The 20,661-nt window shown below is 38.8% G+C and overlaps 1 protein-coding gene across 1 annotated transcript in view; it reads left to right on the top strand.

The window, feature by feature from the left end:
• The window catches only part of LOC117385649 (uncharacterized), a 28,007-nt gene continuing 7,346 nt past the window's right edge, over positions 1–20,661 (top strand). The window contains exons 1-8 of the mRNA XM_055228633.1: positions 1–1,070; positions 3,318–3,502; positions 4,234–4,399; positions 4,604–4,654; positions 5,146–5,238; positions 11,418–11,981; positions 15,011–15,214; positions 15,972–16,133. Coding sequence (XP_055084608.1) covers positions 36–1,070; positions 3,318–3,502; positions 4,234–4,399; positions 4,604–4,654; positions 5,146–5,238; positions 11,418–11,981; positions 15,011–15,214; positions 15,972–16,133 — 2,460 coding nt within the window. The 5' untranslated portion in view covers positions 1–35. The remainder of the gene's footprint in view (positions 1,071–3,317; positions 3,503–4,233; positions 4,400–4,603; positions 4,655–5,145; positions 5,239–11,417; positions 11,982–15,010; positions 15,215–15,971; positions 16,134–20,661) is intronic.

The following is a 20,661-nucleotide window of genomic DNA, read 5'->3' as shown; positions in this document are numbered from 1 at the left end:
GATTCAGTATTTTAAGTTTGCCTTGCAGTTGAAGCATGAGAAGCTGCGAGAAGGATGAGAGTGCAAGTGAAACCTCCTCATTGAACGAAACATCCAATCAGAAACCACTTCCTGTTTGGGTCGACCACACCCCTACACCTGACGATACCAGTTCGACAGGAGGGACATCCAGCACTAGTCCTTACCCATCCAAGAGCGATCCCAAGTCTAGCCTCAAAAGCCGACTTCAAAGTCTTCTACGCCTAAATAAAAAAACTGAAAATGATGAGTCCGATGTTAGCGCTAGCGGTTTCCAAATTCTCCCAAACGGAACCCGAGTTAGCCCTCCGGTTAGCCCATTACTTGGAAGAAAGCATGACCTTTATCAAAGCGATTCAAGTCAAAATTCCGATAAGAATTTTTTGAGGTATGAACAAGAAGATTCATTACTTACCAGTATCCACCCGGCAGAATATTACGCTGAAAAAGTTGAGATTTACAACTTGAAATACGCCTATTTAAAGTCATGGCCAGGTTTGCTAAGACTGCTAGCTGGATTGGAGCTCCTTTTTGGCGGGATGGTCTTTGCATGCATCATTGCGTACATCCAAAAAGACAGCGAATGGTCCAACGCGTATGGGATTTACAACGGAGCGTACAACAACGGATATGGGATTTCTGGATACAGCTATCGCGGGCCAATGACGCCGTTTGTACTCGCGATAACCGGAGTTTCTTGGATCATAACATTTGTTCTTTTGGTTGCCGGAATGACGATGTACTACCGGACGATTTTGCTTGACTCCCGCTGGTGGCCACTGACTGAAGCGTTTGTAAATGTAACGATGTTTTTGTTGTACATGTCGGCTGGGATTGTGTACCTGAATGATTTGAACCGCGGAGGGCTGTGCTTCTCGACGATTGGGGTGAATCCGATCATGGCTAGCCTGTGTCGGGTGGAGGGAGGGCAGATGGCGGGAACGGCCTTTATTTTCATCAACATGGTTCTGTACCTGGGTAGTTTCCTGGTCTGTTTGAAGATGTGGAGACACGAGGCAGCGAGGAGAGAGAGGGAATACTGTCTAAATGAGGTGAGTAAAACAAAAGTGATACACCCAGATGTGGTTAAGAGCCAGTTTTCCCTATAGATTGCATCGTACTTTGTCAATGAATATTCCAAATATGAAATGCACGAATGGTGAATCTGATCATTGCTATTAATGACCCAAGAATTCACTGTAATCCAGACAAAAATCTGTTTTTTAACAATATTAATTTAAGCTGTCCCCCATCTGTATTAAATATTATTGGCCTATAGAATGTTGTGGTGTTATCTGAAACCCAGCAATCAAGTAGTCCCTTACAAATACATTTTATACATTGTTGTTCTCTTCTGACACATAGCGATGGCCAGTCTACTTTTTCATAGAGTGTACAGTTATGGATTTTTAATTCATCACCTCTTATGAAACAAAGGGTTGAGTGAAAGAATGTATCTGAAGGTTTCAAAGCAGAGGCTGAAGTTTGCGTGTGTATTATATCTGATCTTTTAGATCTATTGAAGGCCTATTTTGGAGATCCACAGGTCGAGAGGGCTTTGTCCATGTGTTGTTCCTCCTTCACTTTTCCCTCTGTGTTTGTGGGCACCACTTGAGCTCTCTGTTGTAGAGTATGGATATGGAAAGACAATCCTTCCTTGAACAGGAATGGAGGCCTTAGACACCAACTATCCCCCACATATAACTCCATCCTCAGACCCAAAACAAACAAAGAAAACAAAGAGACCAATAGATTGAGCCAGTGGGGCCTTTAAAGGTTGAATATAGGCCATTAAGGCTGAAACTGTAAACAATAGCTGTTTAGAGTTTCAGTGTAGTTAGCTCCTCCCTTCAGATAGATATAACACAGTGCCCACCAGCAATCTGACCAGAACTGAAGAAGTGGCTTGGACGAACAGAGAAAAGTCTTCAAAGTCTTCAGCAGTGAAAAGTCTTTAACTTTTGCTTTTACTATGGATCAGACCTGGATCAATCAATCAAACTTTATTTCTATAGCACCTTCCAACAACCAAAGCTGACCAAAGTGCTGTACATCATTAAAAACTAAATTAAAAACAATAAACATCATACAAATAGGTCAACAAAGCACATTACACCATTAAAATAAAGAAAGTCACAGGATGGATGACTGAGGGATTACAATAATGAAATTATCATTTTGATTTTAAACTGTTAATAATTCCAAGATATGGAGGACTATACTACTGTATTCATTTATTATTTAAGCAATGACCGGTGCTTTTAAGTACTATGAGTACAAGCAGGTTAAGTTACTGTGGGGAGTGAGTGAAATTTCTGACCTCTCAAGCCTCAAATGCAGGTTATTACAGGATAATTCAAACTAGTGTCACAATTCTAAAATTCCAAACTCGATTAAGATACTAAGGAATTCTCTCAATAGTCGATACCGATTACAATACAACAATGAATATAAAATATGCACTTTTTTAGTAACAGAATGTAATTTTCATGCACAAAATAGTTCTAAAAATAATTCTTTGTTACCATGAGGCCTTTACTTTGCAGTATCGATACTTGCTCAGATGAGTTTTAATATTTGTTTTAGTATCAATATCTGATTTTTCAATTCTTTTGACAACACTATCTCAAAAATGTATGGACCATAATACCTTTACGTATATATCATAATACAACTTGGAGTGAGCTAATGAAGACTGGGAAAAACCATCTCTTCAACTTTTTATGGTGGATGGGCATGGCATTGTGAAGGATGTCCTATCAACGCTAGAGAATAGAAGCAGAATTACTCAAAAAAAATCAACAAAACACAGGAAAAGAAAATTTCTATTCTTATTCCTCTTGGCCGCTCAGCCAAGCCACTTCTTCAGTTCTGGTCAGATTATTGGCGTCCTGCTTTATATCTATCTGAAGGGAGGAGCTATTTACACTGAGACTAAGGCCGTTTTTACACTGCCACTAGTTAGGTCAATGTAAAAGAGCATTCACTCTGAACACACCTAACACGCCTATTTGTTTACAGTTTCTGTTTGTTAGCTAGTTCTGTTGAACTACACTGTGTGTGCGAACTGCCCTTGAGTCATTTTTTTTTTAAAATATGCTTGGATGAATTTGTCCAATTGACAGAATTTTTCTTTTGTTATGGATTATACCTGGATGACTGAGGGATTACTCAGACATCACAACAAAACAGTTATGGTTTTGAGGGAACACCATTATTAATGAGAATCTAACCATCAAATGCTGCAGTAAGTAGCATTGTTGTAAGATTGTATGTCATGCATGTACTTGTTGTTTCAGCCCAGTGATGTTCCAAACTCGATACCACTGGTCCCACACAAACCAAAGCAGATTTCCTTCAGGGACCAAACAGAGACAGACCACAGTAAAAGTGTGAATGGTCCTGAGGCTCAAAGACCTCCAGTGAAAAGCATCATCAACAAAAGTGGAGCAACAAAGACGTGCATCATCGCAGACTACATCATGTGAGTGAATCCACTGGAATTATTTACTGTAATAAAAGGATCTCCAACCGTTAACGCTCCACCTCCTTCTAAGCAGCTCGCTAAGGGATTTCTGAATTATATATATAGATTTCTGAATCACTCATTTGATGATTTCAATACCTATTACCACTGTGAATTTATAATTTATGTTTTATAGGCATCTAACTGTACCCATCTAAAGCTTGCTGGAGCTCTTATATTTACTACCAAACCGACTACCAAAATTAGCAGCTCTCTGGCATTTTCATTTAAAGGGAGTTGAGTAAAGGAAAAAGTCTGGAAACCCCTGCTGTAATGGAGTTAAACAAGCAGGTGCTGGAAGAAAAATTCCTCTGTATTTTGAAAGGCACAATAGAGACTAACAAGCTATGTGGTAACAAATGTCCATAGCATGGTCGTTTTCAGTCTAAAAATCGCATTTAAAACTTAAAATTCAGCCAATTATGTAATAACCTGGTCCTTTATACACAAGTAGAAAGACATTTTGTATAAATGTATATTTTCCTGTTGTTGTCATTTATTTTAATTTATCTTTATTTATACAGGGTGAGCCCAATAAGAGTACCAGACTCTTTTTCATGAGCACCCTGTTACAACACAGAACTATACAAATAAAAACAAACAAAACAAATATCTATCATATCTGATACGTTATGATGAGATATTGTCCCATATAAATCACATGACCCTATTGTGTTTGTTTGCTACAGGAAGTACCCAGAGATCACTTGTTTGGAGCAGAGAGAGGAGTACCGTGCTGTGTTTAATGACCAGTACCAGGAGTACAGAGACCTGCACCGCCACATTAGCCTGACCCTCAGCAAGTTCAGACAGCTAGACATGCTAATGGACAAACTGCTCAGGGACAGCACACAGGTCAGACTTCACCACCAAGCAGTACTGTGCACAATGTGTCTACCACTGCTTAGAGCTTGACTATGTATGAACAGTGTTTGGAAGTAACTAAATACATGTACTGAAAATGCATATTCTGACTACTCAATGACAATGGCGGTGTCTACCAGAATAAGCATTTTCTTCCTAAAAGTTAAAGTAACAATATTTTTCTTTCTATTACAGAATCCACAAAGGATACAGAGCCTATTACAAACGTTAGAAGAGAAAAAGAATGTAAGTACCGAGATTCTGAAACACTTTTACATATATGGTGTTTGGAATAATTAATAGTTTTGAATAGTTGTTTAGTCGATTAGTCGGTCGATGGAGTCTTAGTCGACCAAAATGTGTACTAGTCGAATAATGGTTTTATTTAGATAAGGATTTATATGGGACAACTGCCGAAACGAGAGGTTAGAGAGTGAACGTGTTAGCTCGAGATGTGGTATTTTTTTATATTTATCTGTAAAAAGGCCGATTAAACTCATGATTCATTTATTTGCGTTTATATAAATACATTGTTTCCTGGTACTTTTTGCTGGTGTAGTCTTGTGTCTTGGGGTCAGATACATAGAGATACGCAATAGTTTTGAGAGCTTTTGCCACGCCCCCTTTTTAGTCAACTAATCAATCAGCAGTACATTTTTTTTAGTCCAGCAAGAATTTCTTTAGTGGATCGCAGCCCTAGAATAATGCTGTAAATGTCTCTGATCTGTCTGTTCCAGGATCCAACATTCTGGGAGAAAAAGCAACGTTGTGATTATCTAAAGGCCAAACTCAGCCATTTGAAAAGCAGAATTCACACTTTTGACCAAACTGCGATAACTGACAAAAAAAAGCAGAAGATGCAAAAATAATCTTCTGTACATGAAAAAAAAAAACTCTCTTTTCCTTAAATATTTTGATGTTTTTTTATTTAAATGCAAATGAAATGTTCTATTTTGTATAATAAACATTTTGTTTATATTTTGGGACCAACTTTTCATTTATTTCATTTTATTTGTCTTTATTTATACAGGGAGAATCCAGTGAGAGTACCATATTCTCGTTTTTATGAGAACCCAAGATATTTATAGATGGTGACTCCTCAATCAATGTACCATTTAGTGTATAAAGATTTAGCTTGCACATCTTGCTGCAGTTTTAAAATCGTCAGGTCAGCAGAGAGAGCACTTACATACAAAACAGCATAATCTGCATATAAATGTATGAGACTTCTTTAGTTGCAACCACTGGAGTTTAAAAATAAATTAAAAAGTAGCGGCCCAGGATTGAGCCTTGGGGCACTCCTTGGCTTAAAGTAAAAAAAAAAAAATTGTATTTAAACTAAACGGCTACTACTGTCTTGGTTCTGTTTTGAAAGATAATTTTTGAACCAGTCACATGTAGCTTCAGGTGCTTCAAGAGGATTTTATGATCAACTGAATCAAAAGCTTTAGTTAAATCAATAAACAGAGATATACAATCTTGTTTATCATCAAGGGCTGTGAAAATGTCACTCCTAAACTGGTAATCATGAAGTCAATAAGATATAAGGTATAATTTGTCCTCTGCATTTGACTCATTCTTCAACCTGTCAGGAGCAGTGGGCAGTGCCTGGGGAAGTTTGTCAGATTTTTTGTATTAGACATGACCTGGTGACTCCTGGGAATGCAGAGTTATATAAATAATGATCTAAAAAAGTAGAATCTGTGTGTAAAGTATGTCTGATAATCACTGGCATATTCCTCCACTCTATATGTCTGTACCATGTCTGCAGAGGCCCAACTGACTCTCCATGTTATTTAAAGCCACAGTATCAAACTTTTTAAGAGACAAAAATGAATGTGTTTTTTTTTTTTTTTTTTTTTTTACAATTTGGTTGTGTTTATTCCACTGAATAAGGCAGAAAACATGCGTCCTTGCTGTGAGTGGGCTTGCATCTCATGCCTGTTTCCATGGAAATGTTCTTGTAGTTATAATATTTCACAGTATGGGATAAAACCTATCTATCACCATCGAGAATGCTCCCAAGTGTGGTTTTAACTTTACTTTCTGTACCTTTAAAATAAATTGTCCCACTTAATCTGCCCTTCTCCTGAAAGATCTATCAGCCTGATCTACTAGAAAAAAAGCCATTATTTGTATTTTATGTCAATGCACTGTTATTATTAGTTGATAATTTTTGTTGCGTTCATGATGTAAATTAACCACTTCTCATAATCACATAGAAGCAGTATTGGGAAGCAACTGAATAGCCTACATGTACCAAAATATATATTCTGGATACTAATTTAGATAGTTACTTTTCTAAAATGAAAGGAATACATTGCAGAACTTGATCACACAATTTATGCTTCAAACTGCAGGTAACTAGTGAGAAAAGTAGAAACAATAATTTAAAATACAACTCGGTGTAAAAGTATTCCTAGTACTCAGAACACAGTACTCTGATTGGACTATGTATACGTTACAAAGTACATTTGAATGCAGGGAACCCGTATTTTCTGTAACTAAATGCATTTTCAAAGTATTTTCCCCATCACTGTATACAGTCACACAGATCGGCTGTACTGTGAGTGTACTGCGCATGCTCTGAACAAGAGAGTTTAATGATACCTGCGAACACCGGGAGCGTGAGGCGCGTGCTCAGCTGAAGATGAGACGTCCTTTACGCACAGATTACGCACGGTCCGGGCACGAGCGCAGAGTCCACGGGAGACGCGCAGCCCACGGAATGAAACTTCAGTGTAGGGATTAATAGTTCTGTTGTGTAGGAGCCACGCTGCGCTGCTTCTTCACACGAGGATTAAACCAGGGGGCACCGGTGATGTTTCCAAGTCGATATGAGACGCGAGAGCAAAGTTTACCCGCCATGGCCGTTGGACTTCGGTAAATTCGTGTTTGAATTTGTGTCGATATTTATCTAAGACCAACTTTTTATTTAGTTGCAAGGAAGTGGGGAGTTGATGTGATAGTTAACATGGCACTAATTAAATAAAAATTAAGATAAACATTTATTTTATTTTTTTTACGATTCAGAAACTAACGGTAAGCAGTCTCTAAATTGTATTTTGGAGTCTTTGTTTTTGTTAAATTCATAAATTGTAGATCATTCCGTTTATCATTATCTCTACCGTCATGTGAAAAGTTATAAGTTTATAACAACTGTACAACATGCTACAGAGTGGACGTAAACTCATACGTGATGACGCCATAACGTATTACGCTATTTTCAGATCTATGTTATAATGTTGTTCCCCATCACAAACATACCCGTTGTTTTGTGTTTTGTTTCATTCACACATGTTTAACACGTGCATATTTAGGCTGAGTTCTTCTCTCAAACAGAAAATACTCTGTTCCACCTTGTGATGTCATGTGGAAATGCTCCACTGTGTTTTTAAACTCCATTCACCTCACTTCAGCCCTGGAATGGCCCATCTCTGCTGAACAAAAGGTATCTGTTAATTTGAAAAGTACCACTACATGACATCACAAGGTGGAACAGAGCATTTTTAGCTTTGGAGATGTAGACAGACTAATAATAAAGGATTACTCAGACATGTGTGAATGAAACAAAACCCAACTCCGGGTATGTTTTTGATGAGGTAACAACATTAAAACATGGCTTAAAGCTCATAAGAGTCAGTTTTGTGTAATATGGCACCTTAAACATCACTGACCTGGACAAAGTAAAGGAATAACATCTACATAACGGGAGACCTAAAGTTGTCTTTTTGAACCATCTACCCCACTATAGAATTGCATAATGTTGTGTCCTTTGGTGTTACATGGTTTTATAAGTGTCAATCTATCAATCATCATCAAATCATCATCTATCAATTCATGGGTTTCAACTCCCTATTATATGCAATATTTTGAGGACTTTTTCCCATTCCAAAGATATAATATTTTCTTTTAAGCTGTCAGTCACTATGGTAATCCATGAATAGGTTTTGAATGGCAGCCGCATCTCTATCAGAGAGGCAGATGTAGCTTTAGGAAAAGCTCACCACCACTGGTCACAGAAGACATATTATGCTTTTCTGGGAGCTATTTAGTATTAAACAATAATATACACAAATTATGATTTTACATTTCATTTATTGTAGCTAGAGACAGATCAATATATCAGTTGGCCGATGAATCTGGCCGATAGTTGCACTTATTAGCATTTTGCTTATCAGCCCTATAACTCCAGCAGACACTGATATTTTGTTTGGGTCAACCAGCTGCCTGTGTAATGTCTATAAAACTTTAGTCCTAAGAGAACACTTCACAAATGTGAGGTCATGGGTGAGTTTGTAAATGAGTAAAATAATTCAAATTAGCCTTACGTATTTGCCAAAAAATACTTGCAGACCTCATCAGCTATCAGTTTCTCTGGCTTCTAAAAATTTCTATCGATATCATGAAAAAGCCCATATTGGTCAATCTCTAATTGTAAACCGTAATATTGATCTAAAACAACTTAGTAATAGGAACTGATCCGTTGACTTCCTGTCTTCATATTGGAACGGTGGCATTTCACCATAGTAAGCAGCAAATTTTCATTCTTGTGTTCTTACTGTTGAGAAATAGTAATGTTGTAACAATTTTGAACCCTACACGTGTGACCCAGAGTCTGAATATTTTGAATGATTACAAGTAAATACAAAAAAGTAGGTGGGAATAGGGGATAGTTGAAAACAGGCATTTTGGGAGCACTCAAACCCCAAATGCAGGTCAGTACAGGGTTGCACATATGTTAATTAATGAATCGAAATGCAACTTTTGTTAAGTTACTGATGAGAGAATGCTGTTATAACATTCTGAAAAAGGTCATAAGTCAATTTTACTTAATATATCTCCTTTAAAAGCCCCATATTTTCTGATCTATGTTATAACGTTCTTTCTTTCTTAGGGTTTTTGTTTCATTCACATGTTTAACACACAAACCCTGCATATTTAGGCTGAGTTCTTCTCTCAAACAGAAAACACTCTGATCCACCTTGTGATGTCATGTGGCAATACAGAAAGTGCTCCACCGTGTTTTTAAACTCCATACACCACTCAATAAAATCATTTGGATGATTTCAGCCCTTGAATTGCCAATCTCCACTGAACAAAATGTAAAAGGTCACTGTTAACTTGAAAGCTACCACTTCTTGACATCATAAGGTGGAAGAGAACATTTTGAGCTTTGGAGATGTAAACAGACTAATAATAAAGGATTACTCAAATGTGTGACTGAAACAAAACACAACTGCGGGTCTGTTTTTGAGGGCGTAATAACATTTTGGACTTTTAAATGTTAATTTACTGCGAGCACACATGGCTAGCTGTCTGCTGTTGTACTGTGTTTCCTGAGTGTGTGTGTTGCGCTGGGAGCAGGTGCACACACATTCACATGGCCTCGGGGCAGAGCAGGTTTAGGGCCACAGCGGCTGCTCCTGTTCTCTGTGCTCAACTCCTGTCACCCCTGCTCCCTCAACTCCTGTCCCTCTTCTGTGCTCCTACCCCCTCAGCTTTGCTCTTGTTACCTCATCTTTACCCCTGTCGCATTGCCCTTGCTTCTGTCGGGGTCTGCTCCTGTCACCTTGGCCCTGCTCCTATTGCCTCTGCATTTCTCCTGTCACTCTTACCTACTCCTGTCACTTCAGCCCAATTCCTGTTCACTTGGTCCTGCTCCTTTCGTATCTGCTCCTGTCGAATCTGCTCCTGTCACAATTGCCCCGTTCCTGTTGTCTTGGCTTTGCTCCTGTCGCCTCGTCTCTGCTTCTGTCATCTGTGCTCTTTTTGCCTCTGTCCCTGTCACCCCTGCTTGTGTCGCCTTAGCTCTGCTCCTGGTGCTCTTCCCTGCTCCTGTCACCTCTACTCTGCTCCTTTCTACTTGGCTCTTCTCCTTATGCTTTTATTCCTGTCGTCTCTGCTCCTGTCTCTGCTCCTGTCCCCTTGACCCTGCTCCTTTCCTTTGTGGTTCTGCTCCTGTCACAACTATTTTTGCTCCTGTCACCTTGTTCCTGCTCCTGTTGTTTCTGCTCCTGTAGCCTTGGCTTTGCTCCTGTCGCCTGTGCTCCTGTCACTCCAGCCCTACTCCTATGGCCTTGGCTCCGCTCCTCTTCTGCTCTGCTGTCAGTGTGCTCATTGTGAATAATAGAAGCAGTGAGGTAGAGTTGCAGAGCTGTACCACAGATGTGTTCAAAAGGGTTCATAGACGGGGACAGGAGGGGACTGAGGTGAGCCTGCTTATGTAAGACCAGGAACTAGAGCAGGGACCAGAGCAGGAGCACAGATCACTTTAAAGGACCTAAAATTGACTCTTGAGCTTTAAGGCATGTTAAAATGTGGTTATCTTCTCAATAACGGAGTTTTTCTTTGTTTTATTCATACATTTTTGAAGAACCCTTTATTATTATGACCAGCAACTCCCATATGTGGGTTAAGTGTCTTGCCTCAGGGCACAAGGCAAAGTGAACTAGCAACCGCTCAGTCCCACTGTCAATAGTAGATTTAAAAGTGCAGTAAAAGTGCAAATATTTTTTTTTAGCTTTCTTCAATCACAAACATGCCTGAAGAGGTTTTAGATGTCATCTGTGAACGTTTCAGTAATTTAGTGATCTCTCCCAGTCCGTATTCAGACCCTCCTTATGGTGGAGCTGTAAGATTCTGTCCAGTGCTCCGCCCACAAGCCTACATCACCCACGCTCCCACACAACAATTCTCCATAAATATACAAAAGCATGATACAAAACGGTACACTACAACTTGACAAACCTGATGTAATGTGCAGTAGTTTCATGAGTGAGATCCACGCTTATTGTTTTGTGATAGCGCTCTGAAGGAGGAGTGAGGAACAAAGAGAGGGGAGTCTCAGAGTATCAACAATGTTAATATATTGATTTCAGCAAATGTAGCAATAAAACGTAACATGGTGGTCTAAATATGTTATGTGTTAGCAGTTAATACCCCACAGAAGGACAATTCCCCCTCTTTAAAAATGCCTAACCATGTTCTAAACCTGCTTCTCTTGCAGCTGACTCTCCTCTCCTCCACCATGTACGACCCTCGTCACTACGACAGCCCCCCTCTGTACAGCCCCCAGTACAGCATCAGCCCCAGCCTGTACCCCCCCAGGAGCGTGCACTCGCCCCCAGCCCGCTATGTGGACTACCGCTACTCCCTCCCCGACGGCTACTACACAGAGGAGCGGCCGCAGCACTTCTACCGCTGGTTCTCTCCGCCCGGCATCGTCAAGATCCTTCAGGGAGCCACCGTCCTCATGTGCTTCCTGATCTTCGCCTGCGTCGCTTCCACCCTGGTCTGGGACATGAATGGGTTTGGGTACGGGGGGTATGTGGGGGTGAGCGGGGGAGGGGTGGCGGGGTCAGGGCCCGGGTACTACGGGGGCAGTTACGGGTACGGTGGGTCCTACATGACGCCGCACGCAGCCAAGTCGGCCATGATCACCGTAGCAGCAGTGAACTTCCTGGTGTCCCTGGGCTTCCTGGTTGGTAGCTTCTCACGCTCCAGAGCCATGAGAGGTTGTAGGTTCTATCTCACAGTGTTCATCTGCGACATCATACTGGCCGTGCTGCAGGTGAGTCACACGGATGCTACACAAGTTTTTTGTTTTTTTTTATCTATCTTAAGTTAGCAAGGAGCGGCCCAATGAGAATACCAGACTCTCTTTTTCTGATTGTTTGGAATTCAGAGGAACCGCCAGTATTTAAGGCTGATAGGTAGGGCCAGTTTTGATTAGTTTCCCCAAATTCTGTAATTTGGGGAAACTTTGGAAATTTTCTCCAAACTCACAGCCCTTATATACCGAATTTTAAAAGAGCAGTGTAGTTACATTTTGTGCAGTTATATCTTTGCAATAAAGTGTTCAAATAAAGCAAATAAAGGTGGGCCAAAACAGCCTATGCTTGAAATTTAAGGTTGTCGATTTGCTAAAAAGTGCAAATATCAGCCTGATATATCTGCCAACCGATTTATCAGTGTATCTCTAATAATAATAGTGCATCTGTTTTATATAACACTTTTCGCGGTACCTCAAAGATACTTCACAATAGTGTAACAGAAAACAAGGACATGACAGACAAAACTAGTGAGAAAGCCGTCATTTGTGGGGGTTATAGGCTGTGAGGAAAGGGTGAGTTGTGAGCTGTTAAAATACAGTACAATACAAACAAACACACAACACAGAGATGTAAAATACAAACACAGCAAATGGCGAAAAATTATTTAGACAATTTTATGATTCACCTCTCATAAAGTTGTGAAGTTTAGCTGCAGCATTCCCATTCATATTATCCATTAGAATTTGTCCTCTGCAAGTAATGACACCCAGTCCACAAAATGTTCCTCACGTGTGTCTGTTTACATCCACACAGCGAGGATCGGGCTGAAGCTGCTGCAGATTAGCAATAATAACTTTACTTCCTCCAGCCTTTTGTGCATTAAAATTTTATTTTTATTTATCTGGACTACTGCACCATGTTTCACAAATAAAAAAAACACAGTTTTGACTTGTTTTGACTAGAAGTGCAATGTTCTGATCTTCTGAACTCTTTAGAATGTCAAAGTGAGTCGATTTACTGTTGAAACAGCTAACACCAGGTGCACTCACAACTTTTAGCTTGTGGTGCACTGTCTCTTCACTGCCATATCCCGCTGCAGTCTTTGTTCACTGAGATTCAAAATCTCATCTGATTCTCTTTGTGTCTGTGGTGTGCGCTTTTTGCTGCACGTTTAAAAACCATTAAGACTGAAAAATCCTGTAGTGTGTGGTGGGCTTTAGTCTAGAAATGTAAAGTCATCAGTTGTTAAACATGTTAATCTTATTAAATGTTTCTACCTGCATTTGGATAATTTAAGAGCAAAATCAACCATTACAACTATAAGCCCCATATTATGTAATGACCTCACATGACAGCAGCCTATTTCAGGACTGAACTCTTCTTACTGTGTATATATATATATAAATATATTGTGTATACGTCCGGAGTGTCTAAAAGTTCCCGATCCATAGCGCCTCCTTAGTGTTTTTATCCGGCCCATGGTGAGATCAGCAGCTTCCCCCTCCCTCCTCTCACATTACACACTGTCATGTCTTACTCTCTTTATGAGCTGTGTGCGCAAAAGCACAAAATCACTGTACTTCATAAAACACATTTTTGCTGTAACTTTCAATATATACCTTTGTCCAGATGTATGGAGTATTAAGTTGCATTAGTTTGGCAAAAATATATTTTTTAAAGAAATAATAGTTTTTGATATTACAAAGTAATAGCACGACTACTCTTCTTTAAATAGTTTATATATTACAGTCCCATATTACACAAAATTCACAAAACTCTTGTGAGCTTTAAGCAGTGTTACGATGTTGTTATCTCCTCAAAAACATACCTGGAGTTGTGTTTTGTTTCATTCACACATGTTTGAGTAACACTTTATTATTAGTCTGTCTACATCTCCAAAGCTGAAAATGCACTGTTCCACCTTGTGATATCATGAAGTGGTAGTTTTCGAGTTACAGCTGCCTTTTACATTGGGCTTAGTAGAGATTGATAATTCAAGGTCTGAAATCATCCAAATGATTCTAGAGAAGGTGTCTGGAGTTTAAAAACACAGTGGAGCACTTCCTGTACTACCACATGATGACATCACAAGGTAGAACAGAGTGTTTTCAGTTTGAGAGAAGAACTCAGCCTAAATATGCAGGGTTTTTGTGTTAAACATGTGAATGAAACAAAACACAACTCCAGGTCTGTTTGTGATGAGGACACAACAGTATAACATAAATCAGAAAGTAACATAACATGGGCCCTTTAAGTACAATTTACAATTTAGCTAAACCTCCTAAAACCTGGTATTGACAAAAGCTGATTCCACCTGTTTGTCTCCATGTGATGTTTTTGCTTTGTCGAGAATGTTCCACAGTATGGCATTAACTGTATCAATCCATCTGGAAATAAACAGCCAGGTGATCCCCCCAGCCCAAATCACAAGTCTGATCTGTGCAGAGATAAGAAAGTAAGAATGCATATTTTTAAGATATTTTTGAGCATCAACAATACCTGTAACTGAATACCAGATAGTCAACTTTAATGCCATACTGTGGAACATTACAGACACGTTTAACACAAATTATATTTAAAACCCTTTAAATTAGATTTACATTATTTTTAAAAATACACTCAACTCAAATGTTTGGACACACCCTCTCATTCAATTTTTTTTTCTTCTATGTTCACTACTTCCTACAATTTAGATACATACAGAAGACATCAAATATATGAAATAGGATATATGGAATTATGTAGCAAAGAAAAAAGTGAACTAAATATTTTTCGACAAAAGAAAGTGTGGCGACTTTTAATGTTTGTTAAGTTATTTAACTTTTTTCTTTGCAACATAATTCCATATATCTTATTTCATATATTTGATATTTTCTGTATGCATCTAAAATGTACAAAGTAGTAAAAATAAAGAAAAAATAGTGTGTCCAAACTTTTAACTGAGTGTATTTTACTTCAAATGTTACTTTTATTCAAGCCATGAACACACATCTTTTCAGTTTTTTTAAACCTCTTAAAAAATGTATGCATATTGTGTTGCGTGCAGGGCATCATCGACATCATCTTTGTGATTGGAGTGAACCCCATGTCCCAGAGCTCTCAGAGTATGCTCTACAACCCCATGCTGATGATGTGCCAGAGCAACCCCGGCAGCCCCAGTCTGAGCGCTGCAGCTGGAGGAAGCTTCCCAGGAGGATACCCCATGTACTCCCAGTACCTCCACCACTACTGCTACATGGACCCAGAGGAGGTCAGGGCACTGGCCAGCAGCTATCTGAGAAACACAGTTTGGACTGCTCACGAGTGGTCTTCCTCAGAGTGATCACGTCATGGTGCTGTGACGTGTTTCTTCAGATGATTTAAACAGGTTTTGGCACTGTCTCCCTACCAGTGGAGGCAGGAAAGGAAGGTTGGAAGACAGCTCCAAAACCTTTTAAAATCAGCTGACTGGACATGTCATCGTAACATCATGTGACCACTCTGAGGAAGAGCGCTAGTGACCTTGGTCTAAAAAAGAATCTATTTAAAATACATTATTGCAAGACCAGATGAACCTCATTAGACTAAGAATCACAGTGTCCATTTTAAAGACAGTAACAAGCTGGCTACACACTTATGTACTGTATTTGTGACATGAAAACTCAAATACAAATGAATCCATCTTTTTTCAATTGTCATATCCATGTTTGAACAATGTTTAATCACTTATTTTCAGAAGTGATTTTCAAGACGCTATATTGCTGATCAATCCCCTTCCCACAGGCACATGCTGTGATGTACTTACTTCATTCTCCAATTTTATTTTCTTAACCGTCGATACACGTAAGATTCAGCAGTGTCATTTTGGTCAAATTAAATAAAATGGGTTCCTCGCTAGTGTGTAGCAAATTATACCATAATGATCCACGGGTGTCATAGATTATAACTATCTAGCAGACGTAAGCACAATAGTTCTTGTTTAAAGTACTGTCCCTGTTAAATAACACTTGCTCTGCTGTCCTCTTCAGTCTGTGGCTCTGGTGCTGGGTCTGATGGTGGTCCTGGCCCTGTCCTTAGCCGCGTACTACTCATACAAAACCCGCAGCAAGATCTGGAGACACGGCAAGTCCAACATCATATGGGACCAACCGCAGAGGGCACGAGCAGACAGCCCAGACCTCCAGCACTGGGTGAGGCTCAGGGATGTTAATTTTCCTCCAACTACTTTGAATACACGCCAGTTGAAAGCTTGGACACTTCCTCTCTTTCTTTTTTTTCCCCTTTATCTACTTTTACCTAGCCAGAGAATGGTCTTGATCTACGTATATCAGAACTAGTATAAGGCCATATCTTAAAAGTAAAGAAACTACAATTATTATTCTTTTTTATTATCACAGTGGTATCTGCATTGATATCGAGTATCGAGGCCTTTTACTTAGTCTTGAAAACAAATGTATAAATTATATTCTGTTCTGACATTACTACTAAGTTTATAATTTTTCTACTTACAGCTAAAGATTTAACAACTTTACATTGCATGATTCACTCCACACTTGATTAGACTATTGTTGCGGCAGTTCTCTTCATACGAGGTTAGTGAATTGTCTAAAACACTAGTGTGGGCGGGTCTGAGTGGGATTTGAACCACTGACCTTTGGATTCTTGTGCTCTAACCCATTGAGCCCCTGTCTCCCTGTGTTCCTGGTATAAACGTTATATGGTCATTGCTGTGTAAAAATCATCGTCTTTGTAAAGAGAGAGGGTTGTTTATGTAAGGCACACCCAGGTTTCACTCTGTCTGATCATTAACCACAGCCTGATAAGAGAAACAAATACGCTTAGTGACATGTTTAGCATCATTTTAGTGACTTAGCATCTAGCCTTTGAAACAAGTTAGGGAGAATACAGAAGCTAATATAGGAATGCAGAGAAGAAAAAAAAAAACGTGTGTGAAATGTTTGAAATATTATACCGATCCAGTTTTCTTTTTTACAAATAGTGGTGAAACGTATTAACCGAGACATCCCAGTGGTAAAGCTGCAGCTCGTATGCAAGGAGCTGCCTCTGAGCCTGGGCTCAGGTTGTCTGATTTAAACCCCCATGGTTCGATTTGACTTATTTAACCCTTAGGCTTCCCTGTGGACATTTTTGCCATTTGTAAAAACTTAATTGGCATTCGTTTTCAATTCAGTTAATGCTAAAGACACCAAATTTTGTGTAAAGGCCTAGTTCATGTTGAAGTTTTTAGTTCCCCAAATATTTTTTGCCACTGCATTGGAACTCTCAGAATCTTTGGACTGGATCTTTGGATTTAATAGAAAAAAGTTTTGAAACACATTAATCTATGTTAATTTTTACAGCTGACATTAATGTTGGTCCTATGTGTGCCTTTTTGAAAGGGAAGTTTTAGGGTTAAAGGTGCACTGTGTAACTTTTATACTGTGTTTGCATACCCTAACCCAGGTGTTTTATTGCTCAAAAATATCTTGGAAAACCTCCCCACTGATCTGACCTGTAACTAGACCTAGTGATGTCACCTGCTTGTCTCCATGGAGATAGATCAAATGATTCCAGTTTGAATTTACATGGATTTCTTAATAACATTTATGCACTTTTTGTTCAGATATATTTCCTTTTCTGACATAATTTGCTCCATTGCCTCTTTTATTTGGGTGAAGTGCTGGTGTCATCCCTGTAACGTGAGCCCGGTGTAGCTGCAGTGCTACTCATTTGTACAACAAAAGTGCTGTCTCAGTCAGATACAAAGATACACAGGATATGAGAGGATCAGAGAGGATCAGCTCCTGAAACTATAGACCCAAAAGCCGGGCCAGGGGTTTGTACAATGATGAAATCAACTAAACTTACTTTCACATTACAGTGCCATAGAGTTACTTTTGATGTGTTTTTAAAGAACACTTTATAAGCTAAATTGACTTTTTTGACCTATTTAAATTTGATAAAAAATATACGTGGGGTTGTATTTTGTTTCATTCACGCGTATTTCATCCAAAATCTTCTCTTAGCACTCAAATGCTCTGTTCCACATTCCCCATTTAGTTGCGTCACAGATAGAACTCCAGACTTCTCTTTTTTTTTTTCCTGGGACATCTTAAACTCGGAATATGGTCTATTGTGGTTCACTTGTTGTCATGTCTATGTGCACTTTTGGTTTGTCTGTGTTTCTTTAAATTTCCTGTTTTTGACCTGCCTTAGGACAACGGGTGTAAAGTAGCTATTGTGCTAATTCCGGCATATTTACATTGATGCTATTTGTTGACATGTTGATTAATATGCACTGTCCTAATTAAAATAAATAAATAAATAAATAAATAAATAAAATAAATAAATGTAGTTTTTAAACTCATAAACCATCACCAGACTCATTCTACAGTCAAACATGTGGCTCTGTTAGCATAGCATCCACAGGGGATAAGGGCTTGAGTTGTTTACTTTCTAAATGTTATTTCCTGGTGCTGACAGCAGAGGGAGCTCCATGTCTAAATGCTGCATTAGAAATGGAGGTGTAGTTTATAAATTTGTTTTCCTAGTGCAGACATTATTTTAAGTTAGGAAATGTGAAATACTCATCTCAAGGTGACCAAAAGTGCGTTTAAAAGAGAATTAAAGCCACACAAATGCATACATATAAGTGAATATGTATAAGTTCTACACCAACAACAACCACAACTTAACTATAAAACACAAAACTCACATTTATGTATTTTTTTTTATTATTAGGGAGTCAAGGAAATTAGGTTTTGATTAGACTAATTCTGACCAATCAGACTGATTCTCAACAGCATTTCCTGGTTGTCAGTTAGATCGACTCAGTCAGGATCGATCGCTTATGCCATGGCGTCTTGGATCTTTGCCGCAATTTAAAAAAAAAATTTAACAGCAAATTTTACACATTGAATTTGATTGTTGAATTTGAAGACTTGACAATATATGCACTGAATATTTAAGAAGATTTTTATACTGAAATTTTAAACCGTGAAAATATAGAATTTCAACAACTAAACATCTTTTTTCAGAAAAAAAGTGAGAAATTCAACAGCAACTCAAAATCTGATTAAATAAATTATCTTCCATATTCGCTCCACTCCCAGCTTGAACTGATCTAAAAATTAGAATCTATGTGCAGATAAATGTAACAAATGTAAACAAAAATCTGTAATATATTTAAAGCGTTTTCAATTTAAAAACAACTTTATTTTATTTATTTACTTATTTTTATTTTAAATCATCTTTTTGCATGAGAATCAGTACTTTTCAATACCCAACTCATTATATTGATATTTTGGTATTGATTTACTCATTTGTACTGTTTTGTGTACACCAACATCAACACACAAAATGCATTTACTTGTTTTTGAAAATGCATTTCTTGGACAGTGTATTTTGTGCTCCAGAATAGGCATTTGAATAATCTTTTTGCTTATTTCTGAACCATACACATTGCACATTTTACTGCATTTACTTGCAGTAGCTCATATAATGTTGCACATTTCTTTCTCTGAATGTGCATTCCTGACTGTGTTGTTGTTAGCTAGCCTCGCACGCTTTGTCCGCCTCATTAGCAGAGAGATACTAGCCTCAGAATGCGTCCTACTTTAGCGTCTTGTTGTGAAGTATCAGGGGGAGATGCTCGCCTAGCAGGAGACATGTTTTATGAATGTGTCGTCATGGATTATGGATAAAAGGCTTGGGTTTCCTCGCCATGGTAACTCCGAGGGCCCTTCTCTCGCTCTCACTCCTCCTCTGTTCCCTTTTTTCTTTTCTCTGTTTATTTTTCTGACTTGCTCTCTCCTCTCCCTTACCCTCTCTATTCTTTCTTTCTCCTCTCACTCTCTCCTGTCTTTTCCCCCTTTCTTCCTCTCTCCCTCTCAACCCTCTCTCTATCTCCTCTTGCTGTATTATCTCTCTCTCTCTCTCTTGATGTCTTCTTTTTCCCTACTCTCTCACTCTTCCTTTCACTCTCTCTTTTTGGTACTCCATGCTTGTTTCTCTCTTCTCTCTCCTCTCTCACTCCTCCCCTGTTCACGTTTTCTTTTTTTATTACTTGCTCTCTCCCTGCCTGCTCTCTCTGTGTCTCTCTCTCCCCCTCTCTCTTCTCTCTTTCTCCCCTGTCCATCTCCTCTTTCACTCTTTCTTCCTCATAAGCAGCCATATTTGTTTTGATACAGACGCACCACACTTGTCCCTGATTGGCTAATCCACCTGTCAATCACGCCCATCTGAAAACAGAGAAATTCACCAGTGAAAAAGTGTGCACTCTATATCCCAGCAACATGTGTTTTATTGTTAAAGAAACACATTTTCAAACATGCATTCTCGTGAGTGGAGTCGCCTTTTCACAGATTTTTTACCTCGTGCAGTCACATGCTTGTCTCTGTGGATATAAATAGGTTTAATGCTGTACTGCAGAACATTCCAGACAATACAATAACATCTCCATAGAAACAAACAACTCCACAGTGCATTTAATTATACCCCCACCATTTTTAATTCAGCAAAAAAGATGAAAAATAAATGAAGAAAGAAACAAAAGGATTACATTTTTGATGCAGTGATTCCAATTCAAACAAGACAAAAATATAACAATAACTGTGCATTATTAGATTTGACCTAGCTTGTGTTCATTAGCTCCATTTCACCTGCGTGTTAGCATGGCCCTCTCCATCAGATCAGTGCTCCAGCCCAGGATGCACGATC

The sequence above is a fragment of the Periophthalmus magnuspinnatus genome, chromosome 17, assembly GCF_009829125.3.
Source record: "Periophthalmus magnuspinnatus isolate fPerMag1 chromosome 17, fPerMag1.2.pri, whole genome shotgun sequence".
NCBI classification, from domain to species: domain Eukaryota; kingdom Metazoa; phylum Chordata; class Actinopteri; order Gobiiformes; family Gobiidae; genus Periophthalmus; species Periophthalmus magnuspinnatus.
The sequence above is the reverse complement of the archived record's forward strand: the minus strand, read 5'-3'. Positions and strand labels throughout refer to the sequence as shown.